Source organism: Sphaerodactylus townsendi, linkage group LG03, assembly GCF_021028975.2.
Source record: "Sphaerodactylus townsendi isolate TG3544 linkage group LG03, MPM_Stown_v2.3, whole genome shotgun sequence".
Taxonomy (NCBI): Eukaryota; Metazoa; Chordata; class Lepidosauria; order Squamata; family Sphaerodactylidae; genus Sphaerodactylus; species Sphaerodactylus townsendi.
Genome location: NC_059427.1, coordinates 130,126,137 through 130,138,863, shown reverse-complemented (window position 1 = coordinate 130,138,863; position 12,727 = coordinate 130,126,137). Strand labels below are relative to the sequence as shown.

The 12,727-nt window shown below is 50.0% G+C and overlaps 1 protein-coding gene across 3 annotated transcripts in view; it reads right to left on the bottom strand.

Moving 5' to 3' along the window:
* The window catches only part of SDK2 (sidekick cell adhesion molecule 2), a 409,110-nt gene extending 407,480 nt beyond the window's left edge, over positions 1–1,630 (bottom strand). For 2 of the 3 annotated variants that reach the window (XM_048488576.1, XM_048488577.1), the window contains exon 1: positions 1,519–1,630. In XM_048488576.1, the coding sequence (XP_048344533.1) occupies positions 1,519–1,600 (82 nt within the window). In that variant the 5' untranslated portion in view covers positions 1,601–1,630. Of the gene's footprint in view, positions 1–408; positions 474–1,518 lie in introns of those variants that run through there. The other variant, XM_048488578.1, reaches the window with a different exon arrangement.
* Between the last annotated feature and the right edge of the window lie 11,097 nt (positions 1,631–12,727).

The following is a 12,727-nucleotide window of genomic DNA, read 5'->3' as shown; positions in this document are numbered from 1 at the left end:
GAGAGTGCAGACTTTGAAAGTTAATCCTCGAGGGGGGTGGGGGAATGAGGATGGGATGTCACAGCCGTTGTCTGCAAACCAGCCTCCCCCCCCCCCCCCCGCCCCAATCCCACTGAAAGCCCTATCCCAAACTATTCCAGCTAACGGAATCAGACACACCAAAAGAGGCTGGAGCTGGTTTTGGGGTGATGAATGAATTACACCCTTAAAAAAGAAAACCTGGCAACCGCCCTACCGACCCAGCTTCGTTTCTCCGGACTGCTTTTTCAAAGCCTGCCCACCTGTAGCCAGCTTTCCAAACCCTTTTTGTCTCCAGACAACAGACTCGGGAAGAAAGGCGACCATTCTGTTGAGCACAACAGGGGCTACTTTTGAAAGGCTGCCTTGTGCGTGGAGAAGTCCGCGTACCTTCCTCCCAGGCGCGGCACGGTTTTCTCCCCCAGCTTGACGCTCAGGTTTATTCTGAAACCGAGCCAGTCTTCACTTGGCCGGGCGTGGGAGAAAAAGGAGTCCCCCCCCCGCGCCGACCCCCCCCCCCCTTTGCAGCCCGAGAGGCCTGACCCACGTGTTGCATTCTTCTCCCGGGAAGTTGTGAGTCTCCCAGGCAGCCAGCTTGCCACTGTGGCATGCAAGCAGCCGCGCACAAGAGCATCTTTGCCTGCTCGCCAAAGAGCCGGGGGATTCCGCCGCTGGGGGGGGGGGGGGGACAACCAGCGGCCACGGGTTCGATTCTCGCCAGCCCCCCAGGCGACCTGGAAGACGGGCGCCCGGATTCTGGGCATGTTTGGACTCAGCATGAGCTCAAGGAACCTAGTTCTAGTCACATTTGTTGGAAATGAATTTCCGTCAAGCTCAAGTAGAATTTCCTCCCGAGCAAGCATGCAGGGCGCTCGACCCGCGGGTTCAAGTGCCCAGACAACGGGGCAGTGAATGCTCGCTCCTCCAACGGTCGGATTTCTGTTGTGTCCCCCCTCCCCCCGCATACACACACGCCTTTCTTTTCATCTTTCTCAAGCCTCCTGCCTCTCCAACTTTTCCTCTTCTTCCTCCCTCCTTCCCGCTCCGCTCCCTCGATCACTTCGGAATACGCATCTTGGCAGTTCCGCACGACGCAAAACTTCGCCGCCACCTGCCGGGCCACCCGTCAGCAAAACAAACGCTCCTCCCGTGCAAGCACGAGTCGCCCCAACTCCAGCAAGCACCCCGGGCTCCCAGAGTCGAAGACCGGCCTCCCGCCCGCCCCTTCCCATTCATTCCGCCGGATCGGGGAGTGCAGAAGGGCGAAACTTCCACTCGTTTGCAAAAGTCACGTACATTCCTCCACATCAAGTCATGCAATGGGGGAATCGAGAGCAGCAACGTGTTGCTTTCAAGCCCTTCGTAGAGGCTTCAAGGTCTGCAGTGCCTTCCTGCCTCTTTCACCTGTGGTCGCACACGGATCCCCTCCAGCAAGCCCCCGCAGGCAAACCGGAGCTGTGGGGCTGCGGTGCGGTCCCAGCCCCGTTCCCCTTGACTTACCTTGGGCTTCGACGGGAGGGGAAAGCAGAAGAGCGAAGGTCGCGCAGCACACCCGCGTCCAGAAGCTGCCCATCCCTGCCATGGTGACCGGAGAAGGGCGAGAGAGGGTTTGAGAAGGAGAACTTCTCCGGGAGTTTGTATAATCCCTTATTTTTCTCCTTCCTTTGGCTGCCGTCGGATCCCAGAGGAAGCAGGCTGATGCGGGGAGCGTTGGCAGGCCTTTCAAGTATGTCCCTCGGTCTCCAAGAGCCCACCAGAGGGGCGGGGGGGGGGACCCGGTTAATGAAGTCCAATTAAAGCAAACCCAGAGGAACGCTTCCAAAGTCGGAAGAGGGAAGGAAACCTGCGAAGTCTGCCCCCAAACCCTCGCCTACATCATCCAGGAGTCTTGGAGTGGAGTGGGGGGAGGGGGCGCGTGGGGACCCTGTTGCCGACACTTGGCCCCCTCCCGTCCCGCGGCTCCGATCTGTTCCGAATCCTCCTGTCCTTCGGCCGGGGTGCAACAGCTGCCCCCCCGGGAACAAGAAGCAGCAGACGCAGCGGGCGGCTGAGTCAAAAGACACTTCAAGGCTGCCGCGGACGGAACTCGGCCGCTGCAAAGGCAACGACGGGCTGGCGGAGTAACGGGAAAGAGACCCCCCGCGAATCACGGGCGAAGGGAAGTTTTCTCTCGGCGGGCGCCGCTGCTGGCCGAGGCGCGGACGAAAAGTTTCGGGGAGAAGGAACAGGGGCTTCGGGGGCTGCTGCTTCAGCCCTTCCCAAAGAGCCCAGGCGACGGGATGGTCGTTTCCCTCTCGGCTGCCCCTCGCCAGAGCCGCGAGACGAGCCGGCGACCGGTCTGCAAGCGCCGCCGCCGCCGCCGCCGCCGCCGCGCGCCTCTCCTCTCTCCGGGGTGGCTCCTCCAGCGGGGCTGGCGCTGCCCGCTCGCTCCTTGGCTCCACAGCGGACTAAGCCCGCTCCGTGCGAGCAGCAGAGCCGGGAGCCGGCGGCGGTCTGAGCCCGCGGGAGGCGGAGAAACCGAGAAGCCGGCAGCGCCACTCGGTGGCCGACGCGGGTCAGAGCCGCCGCCGCCGCCGCGCGCGCCAGGGAGAGGGACGGCGTCTGGCGGGCTCCCGGGTCCTCTCGGCCTGCTCTGGCGCTGCCCCCAAGCCTCCCGCCTCCGAAGAGGGCTGCGTTTGTGAGGGCTCGCCCCCCCCCCCTCCAAAGCGCGCCTTTCCTACGAGGCGGTCGCCGACCCCGCGCCGGCCACCTCCTGCCCCTGGTCCGCGTCTGCGTGTCCTCCTCTTTTCCCAGCCGCTGCTGCCTTCGCCCCAACGGCGCGCCTGCTGCTGCCAGACATGCCGGGAGAAGATCACTGGGAGAAGAAGGCTGCGGGTGCCCAGTCCTTCCAGCGCGCGCGGAATCGGGTCCCGCTCGCCGGAAAACCGCGGGTCTCAATTGCGCGGGAGGGCAGAGAAATAATTGGCACGGAGAGAAAGATGCCCGCACAGGACGGGGCTTCGGCTGTCTCTCGGTCTTGTTTCCTGGGCAGAGTTAATTGCAGCCCAGAGGAATCGTGTTTGAGGGAGGAAGGTGGGGGACTCGGCGGGCTGTCTAGACCCCAGCCCTCACCCCAATGGTGCTACATCCCGGTCAAACAGGTGGGGAGAGACTCTCGGGGCCATCCGGCAGTTTTTCCACAGCTGCTCTTTTCCGGCATCCCTTTAAATTCACAATCTTTCCCTCGCCTTCCTTCCGAATCTGCTTCATTTTTCACTCTGCCACATTTAAGACACCCAGCTGTGGCTTCTCGCTTTCCCGTTGGCAATAATTTTGTAGCAAAGGTGTGAGTGTGCCGGGAAGAAGGAGATGAAGTGTCTTCGACTTCCTCGGTTTTTGTAATATATTCACCTCTCAGTATCAAGGATCCGTAAAAGTCTGTGAAAGGAAGGAAGATTGCTTGGACCCTTTCCAATCTGGTTTTTAGGCCTGATTAACAGACTGAAAACAGCCTTGGTCGCCCTGCTTGATGACCTATGGTAAGGGATGAACAGAGGGTGTGTGGTTCTGTTGAGTTTTCCAGAACTCTTTTGACACCATTGACCGTGGTATCCCGGACCAGCGGACCAGCTTTCCAGGCTGGGTTTAGGACACTCCATTCTGGTAGTTCCGTCCATGTCTAGAGGTTTCAGAAGGTGGTGCTGGAGGACAGCTGCTTGGTCCCTTGGGCTTTGGCCTGTGGGGTCACATAAGTTCGGTCTTGTTCCAGTATCTTCAGCATCTACATTCAACTGCTGAGTGAGGTCATCTGGGGATTTGGCCTGGATTGTCATCAATATCGAAGGAACAACTCCACCTCACAGTTCCAGCTAATCCCATTGAAGCTGTAGAAAGCCTGAACCAGTACTTGGAGGCCGTTTTAGAATGGATGTGATCTGATGAACTGAAGCTTAATCCTGACAAGATGGAAGAGCTACTGATGAGCAGAAGGACTGACCCATGGAAGGGGGTGCGCTCTTCTTACAGGAATGGGTCCATAACCTGGGGGTGCTATAGTCAGATGCGCAGCTACAACGGGGGGCACCCTGGGCGCGTGCCATTGGGATCATGTGGGGGACAGAAAATCGCCCCACACCCCTCCTCCTTCCCCCAGTGCCCCCTGGTGTACCCCCCACTTACCTTAGTTCAGCCTGGAAAAGCAACCTGTTCAGTTCAGACTGAAAAAGTGGCCTGGTGGGAACTACACTTCCCAGGAGACCTTGCAAGCCCCAAGATCTCCTGTGAAGTGTAGTTCCCACCAAGCCTGAACTTTACCCGGCTGAACTAAGGTAAGGATGGGAGGGGGGTGTCACAGGGGAGAGGGCGCTGTGAGGGAGCACCATTTTTTCTCTCTACACCACTGGCTATAGTACTCAGGCTATTGCTGGATAAGTAGGTGGCTGCTGTGATCAAGAGTATTTTTAATTAGCTTCAGCTGGTTAGCCAAATGATGCTAGGCCACTGTAGTGCATGTTCTGGTCACATCTAGATTATATTACTACAATGCAATTCATGTGGGGTTGCCCTAGTTAAAGTGTTGGAAACTTCAATAAGTGCAGAATGCTGCAGCCACCATGATGACTGGTGTGGATCCAAGACACAACATCACCCCAGAATCAGAGAGTGGCTTGTAATCTGTTTCCAGTTTCCAGTTCAAGAGACTGGTGTTGATATTTAACCCTCTAGAGTGTTATCGTTTGGAACCAACATATTTGAAGGACCACTTACTCCCTTATGAGCGTTCTTGAACACTGTGGTCATTTTGAGAGGCTTTTCTTCAGGTGCCTCTGCCTTATGAGGTTAGGTGGGTGGCAATCCAGGAGAAGGCTTTCTCAGTTGTGACACCAAAAACTCTGGAACTCTCTTCAGAGAGACTTCTCTGATCCTTCATCTTCCAGCCAGTGGGTAATGACTCTTTTGCTAGACTTGATATTTCCTCAGCAATCCCTCCTTCCTGCACAGTATTTTAGTTGTTGCTTTAAAGTTTTTAAAATGTATGTATATTTTAACGTTTGTTTTGATGGTTTTAATGATGTTATTGTTTGTTTTAATAGTTTTTAAGATGTGGTTTTATTATGTATATTTTTAATTTGCTAGCTGCCTTGGTTGTCCTTATAAAAGCTAAAAGGCAGGGTATAAATTATGTAAAATAAAATACAAGAAAAGAAAAGAAAGAAGCTCAAAGAAAATAAAGAATTCTGGTGCAACACCAAAGAGTCTCCCCAGAAGCAACAGGAATCCAGCAAGAGCAGTTTTTTCCTATCAGTATTTCTATCCTCAGTTTTACCATGTGAAGTGCATTTTGTTCCTGTAGCATGACCATGCATGCCAGCATGTTAGCCCAAAGCTACAATCTTGCAAATCTTGTTATTAAGATACAAATAATGGCTGGCTGTATATTTACAAAGGAAGAAAAGGCATTGTGGCTTTGTCTGAGATCTTATTTCACACTCAGCACAGCCTAATCTAATTAGGGCTCTGTAACAGTTCTGTTACTCTGTCTTGTTACAATTGGCATATTTTGGCTAACGTCATGTTTATCAGCATTTCTTTCTTTCATTCATTTTGTTTTGCTTCATGGCCAGTCTTAAGAAGAGCTCTTGTGAACTCTAAAGTTTGCTTACTATATAATAAAGTTTTAAGTAATACTAAAAAAAGTATTAATCAGCTGCACATGGATTTTATAGGTGTGAAATCAATGGACAGTTTTTATACATTTACTAATGAAATATCTGGCCCACATAGTTGACAAGGAAATCTGGACAGCCCAACATTGACATGTCCTAAAAAGCTAGAGCAATTCTGTTGTTGTTGTGGGGTTTTTTTCTCAAAAAAGAACTGCCTTTGTGTCTCTACTTGTTGCAGCTATTGATCAGAAGTAAAATCCAATATATATTTATTTATTTAGCCATTTATACCCTATTTTTCTCCCTGATGGAGCTTACAACATTGTTTTCCATTTTATCCTCACAACAACAATGTGAGGATGAGAAAGAGTAACTGATCCAAGATTTTCCAGTGACTTTCCACTATAAAGTGGGGATTCAAACCTGGGTCTCCCAAATCCTTGTCCAAAACCTCCAACTAGGTAATGGGCAACCTTTTGAGCTTGGTGTGTCAAAATTCGCCAAAAAATCGAGCATAACTTGGGTGGTGTGTCACTTCGAGAAAAAAACCATAATTTTGGGATATTTATAGTTTAAATAACAAAAATGTATGATTGTAATATATAACTGTATTTAATAAACCAAAAACTAATTATTTACCTGCTTAGTGACTTCTTTGTTCATCCTTCAGTCAGTTTCTTTTGTTGGTCTTGATATTATATATCAGTTCCAAAAGATTTCCCCTGGCTTCTGATGTGCAGGGTGAGAGATTCTCGACAAAGCCCGACACACCTTGCAGCCAAGGAGCATGACGAGTCTCCTTCTCGTGTATCAATCTGCCTGTCACTTATCATCATCATCCAAGGCTAGACGGGCCAGGCTTGGGAAGGGATGCTGAGGTTTGGGAACTCCTTCTCCACAGAGGAACTCCTGGCACTTGAAGTCACTGGCCCTTTAAGTACCAGGCAAAGAGGTGCATTTACCCAACTGTGAGATTTTATTGGTTTCCAAGTTTCTGGCTCCAGCACTACTATGTCTTGGCCATCCAATGCCTTGGTGATTCGCTTTGGAGCTATGTTTCCTGCGCAGGACTAGTGACTGCGCTCAGGAAAGTGGGGCCAAAAACTTGGACGATGGTTGCTGTGATTATGTGGTTGCTGGTAATGGCGATCACAGGGCCCACAGAGATGTGTCCCCTGCAGCATTCCACTGCTCCCTGCTCCGCAGGCCGGAGGTGAGGTCAAAGATCCTGCCTCGGGCCACGTCCTTGTGGTGTTGGGGGGAGCTCACTTCTCTCCCCCCTCTACCCACCCTCCCAATGCCTCCCTGGGTGCCACCTGTAGGGGGACCAACGAGCGTCCCTCGAGGTGCCCCCCAGCTGTTCCACGCTGCGCCTGTCCAGGCCCGGGGCTAGCAGCTGGCTCCGCCACTTCTTCCTCTCCTCCCACCCGCCTTTCCCGCCCGCCCGCCACAACCTCCCGCTCCCCTGCCTTGTCCCTCTCGCCCTCTGTCCCCTTCCGCCCTTTTATCCCCTCCCCCTCCCCCTGCGCCCTCCCCCGGCCCCGGTGCAGCTGGAATGCCTGGCCCCCACAGCCCCAGCTGGGCAGCACCGTGCTAATCAGCGGGGCCGCTGGAGCGCTTCTCAGCCCGCCTGGGGCTTTCCCCGTGCCTTCCGGGTTCGCAGGGACTCCTTCCGGCAGTGCATCGGCTCGTGCTGGGGCTCCCCTTTTTTGGGGGGAAGCCCTGTTGCCACAGGGAACCCCCGGGGCCGCCGCTGGCAGCAGTGCGGGCGCCGGCAGCAGTCCAGGCTGGCCTGAGCCCGGACAGCATGCGGCCCCATACTTCTCTGCATGCGGCCGCATGCGGCCGCGTGTCAGTGAAAATGGCTACGCGTGTCAGGGCTGACACACATGTCATAGGTTCGTCATCACTGAACTACACTCTAGTCTGGTTATGATCCCTGTGTGATATTTATTAGGACCAAACCAAGTGATACCTGTTAGAGGATCTGTTTAAAATTTTACCTTGGGGAAGGTAGAAGCGTAAGAACTGTTGAACCACTCAACAACAAAGACCACAAAACTATTGTTCAGCATGTATATGGGTAGGAAATCATCATCATTATCTCAAATTCTAACATGACCAAATCTGTGAATACTTAAACACAGAGACTAGAGCCATGAACAGGAAAAAGCAATCTTTCTATAAACCTGGAAAACACCCCAGGTTTACAGAAAAATCTGAACTCTCTTTTTTTTCATGGTGAGTTAAAGCCTGAATAAATAATAGAAGCAGCACCTGTCCTCAGTAGCCACTGCTAGGCAACCACAGCAGTATTGCCAGTTATCAAGCTTTGGTTTCTGTCAGCAAAAGACGAAGTGGGCTCTTCCTAGGGCTGTTTTGGGCTTTGAAAGAGGACCCATTGGGGCTGAGCCAGACAGTAACCACTGACCCATCACCAGGGGGCCGGGGGTGCGCGTTGCACTGGGCGCATGCTGGGGGGAGAAAATCGCTCCCCTGCCCTGCCCCCCGCCCCCCGTGGCATCCCCCTGCGGCCCCCCCCACACACTTACCTTCGATAAACAATGCAGGCTGGAGAAGCAGCCTGTTCCCTTCAGGCTGAAAACTGGTGGGAACTACATTTCCCATGAGAACTACATTTCCCATGAGACCTTGGGGCTCCAGAGGGGTGGTACTGCGGGGGGGGGGGCGGGGTGGAAAACACAGAGTGTGCACCAGACACACTCTGGCCCAGTTACACCTCTGCCCATTTGCTACCATGCACCCAGGTCTAGCTACTTGCAACGATTAACAGCAGCCACCCTATGGAAGCTTGGTAATTGTAGTGGTTAGAGTTTCAGGCTAGGATCTGGGAGGCTAAATTTTGAATCACCGCTCTGCTATGGAATCTCACTGGGTAACTATGGGCCAGTCGCTGTGTGATCTTGAGCCTGTCATACACTTTTGGTCTAACCTGCCATAGCATTTTTGTCAAGGTGGATAAAAATCAATGATTAAAAAAAGTGTTAGAATTTAAATAGGATTGTTTTGTTTTAAATAGGAATTTTTAATAAAGTGCTTTTTGAGGGAAAATCTATCTAAACATAGTTTTCTGTTTAAGATACATTACAGTCCAAAGGTTATTCAACATGAAATAAGGATTAGTTTTTAATTATGTAGCATGAGGCTGTATAGTCATGCAATGTTTAATTTTTTTTTGAAAATGAATTCCATTAATCCATTAACAACGTCGTGCTCTTCCAGAGGCTTCTGTAGGATTATTTTGGGCAGTTTTTCTGTCTTGAAGATATGATCACAGATGCTTGGTTTTGCAGTTCTCAAAACTGTGAATTTGTGCCTGCAGAGATAGTATGCCTCTTCTTCGCAACAAAAATGTAACAAAATAAACATACAGAATTGAGGGGGAAAAATGCCTTAATCTCATTGTCCCTTTGCAAATCTACATGGAATCAATCCCTTACTATGTTGCAGGAACTCAATTAATAGAAGATTGCTTGGAGTGGAACAGATCTGCACAAAAAGCTAAGTGTGAGGAGGGAGGGGCAAGAAGTTAAAATGAAGTGAAACCTTTTTGAGAAGAGTACACCACATCTTTGTGTATATAGCTTGAGGTTTTCCATATTATTCTCTCTCTGGAGGAGAAAATCTATAATGGTAACAGGCCAACTATGGGGCAGCCAGGCATGCAAAATGCAAACATTGGTGGATTGAATGAAACTGGAGATAGTTCACCTTGCAATAATTTCCTAATTATCTATCTATGTTTTTCTAAGTATGTTTTTCTAGTATGGCCAAATCAGTATTTTTTGATATAACTATAAAACTAATCTGAAAAGTTATTATTCTAAAAATGAAATCTTCATCTAGTTGCAAATATTAAGATTTTGCCCGCAAGAATGAGTCTTTATGTAGAACACTATGATTTCAATCTAGTCTTACTGATTAGTGATATAAATTGTATTTTAAGTGATGGGATTTAAATCAAACCCGCCTTGGCTGTTGTGAAGATAAAACAGAGAAAAAGGAGAATTGTTGAGTAGGGTGGGGCATAAATAAACAAATACAAATTTATCTGAATCAGATAAAGCGTGATTGATTGGTGATTGAGAAGAAAAAAGAGAAAGATGAGGATATGGGGGCTGCCAGGAGAGAAAGAGGAAATAGTGTGGGGAAGGGATACAGGCAGAAATTAGGAATCCCTCACAAGTCCTTGCAAGTTGCCCATAACACAACACTGCCTGTCCTGGTGACTGGTTGCACACAACTGGGATCAGCTTGGTGGTCACTACAGAACTGGGCCATATTTGGATTCCACTGCCTGCCCAGCCTCTGTGCACTGGCAGAATTGGGAACGGAGATACACAACGTTTTTCATGGCATATCTTCACTTTCTCCTGTGGGGGATTCTTGGACATTTTTTCTTTATTGATTTTTGGACTTCCTGTGCTGCACGAAAGCCCTTTGGAGAGGGAGGGGTGGTGCCGGATAGGTGCCATCCTCACCCGCCAGCCTACTCTGGATTGGGTTGTAAAACTTCCTAAACAATAAAACACTAAGGAATTGTACGTCGCGACAACAAACACTCCACCAATAGGGGAGCAGGCCTCGCGAAGTGAGTCCCTTCTCCCCCGTTGGTGGGTGACATTCGATTCTTATGCAGCAGTGGTGCCTTGGCGCGGCTGCTCTGCAGGCCCCCAGAAGCAGTCCTGCCTCCCCACCCCCAACAGCCAGCCTGGGTTGTAGAACATCTGATCTGCAGCCTAGCATGCAAGCCCACAGGCCATCTGCAAGACTCAGGAAGGGAGATCTGGGGCCCTCCTCAGACCGATGAGTCCAGCAGGTGGGATGGGGCCCTCTTCTGCCCCCACTCCCTTTCCAGGCCCGCAAGCCTCAAGAAGGGAGGTGCAGGCCCCCATCCTGCTTGCTAGAAAAAAAGCAGCAAGCAGGAGGGACTCCCCCATGCCTCCCCCACCCCAAGCATCCCCATTCCACCCTCTCCCCACCTCAAGCCACATCTTCCAACCCTTTCCATTAAACTCTCTCTCCCAAGCACCACCCTGCAATTCCATCCCCACCCCAAGCCTCATCTTCCCCCAAGTCTCACTTTCTAACTCTTCCTCACTCCAAGTCAGACCTTCCAACTGTCCCCACCCCTCCCCATTCCCCCACCCCAAACCTCACATTCCATTCCTTCTACCACCCCAAGGCTCACATTCCCACCCTCCCCCCACACCAAGCCACTCCTTTCCACCCTCCCCCTATGCTCACCTTCCTTTCAACCCCAAGCTATACCTCTCCATCCTCTCCCATCCCCAAGCCACAGTCCCACACCCAGGTAAGTGGCGAATGTTGCACTGAGAACGGTGTGTGTGTGTGTGCTACAGCCCCAGTAAATCCCATTGAAGGGGGAGATGCTTCCTCTTCCACCCTTTGCTAGTGCCCATTGCATCTCCCCCACAATGGACTTTGTTGCTAGTATATAATAGCAGCACATCTTTAAACAAAAGCTATTAAATTAAAAAATAAGAAAGGAGAGATCAATGAAGGAATGCCAGATGAAGCAAAGTAGTCACCCAGTAGCAGAAGACAGCAACAGAAAGAAAAGGCAGCTCTCTCCAGTACAATGACTTTCCATCCCTTGACTAAGAAAGCCTTCTCCTAGGTTGGCATTTGACTAATCTCAGAAGGCCAGGCAAGCCAAAGCAGGGCTCCAGAAGGTAATCATGGTGGTCATGTAGCTTCATAAGCGAGTAGGCAGCCTTCTGATATGCTGGTCTCAACCCATATGAGGCTTTAAAGGTCAATACCAGTATCTTGAATTGAGTCTGAAAACAAATTGGGAGCCACTGTAGTTGTACCAAGACTAGAGTAGCATTATGGCCCAATCATGGAATCAAAATAAATTCTGTTTAAAACTGAAAGTTATTCCCAATAAAGAAAACATAAGAGGGCATGAACTCTGTTAAATTAAATGCAAGTCTACAATGAAAGAACCTTTTGAAGAACAAGTTGCTATATGTATGTGTGTGTGTATACCATGTAATACAACAATTCTTTAAATATATCAGGAGATGTAAGCCAGGTAGACAGGCAGTGGGGCTCTGAAGTGACGAAAATATAACAGGAGCACTCAGGGAAGACAGGGAAATTGCTAAGACACGTCAACAAATTCTTTTCATGTGTCTTCAGTGCAGTAGATGCTGGAAAGATACCCACACCTGAACCCTTTTGAAAGGCAATAAATCAGAACAGTGTCAAAGAGCAATGACAAAGTATTTTTAGAACGGATCTGCAAGCTTAAGAGCAACAAAAAGCCAGGGCCAGATGGCATTCACCTGAAAGCTTTTAATTCAAATGTGAAGCTGCAGAGTTATAACATGCAACTTTATCAAATTTCTGTTTACTAGAGAACTGAAAGATAGGCAATGTTATAACAATTGTTGTAGAACCAGAGAACCGCGAGAATATCTATCATGTGCTTATTCTGTCCTTCTTCTAAAGAGTGCAGGGTAGTGCACATGATTTTCCCCTCCTCTATCCTCACAACAGACCTGAGTGGTAAGCTAGGCAAAGAGTGTCAGTGGTCCAGTGAACTTCGTTCAGGTCACTTCCTAATTTGTGGAGGGATGAAGGAGTCATCATACAGGTAAGGCTTACATTACAGTTAACCATATAGTTTTGCAACAACCAATTGGTAACTGGGTTACTCTAGAGCAGCTCACTTTTCAATGACAGCTAATAACAGTGGCTGACTTTTCAATTAGTTACTGTATCTGTGCCTTTAATAACAGGTCATTGTGCAGATATTTGTACATGACAGTGTTCTCTTTTCTAGTCAGTGGTCAACCTACTTGGAGCTTAAACATCACCCTCTTGGATTTTTGCATTTGGACTGTCCAATCCTCCAGCACTGTCTCCATCCTATGAGAATATTTTAAGTGTTCAGGCTAACAAGACTGATAGTTTCCTCACCAGCAGATACAAACCCAATAGCACCTTAGAGACCAAAACTGTTGGGGGGCAGGGAGTGTAAGCTTTTGAGACTCAAAGTTCCCTTTGTCAGA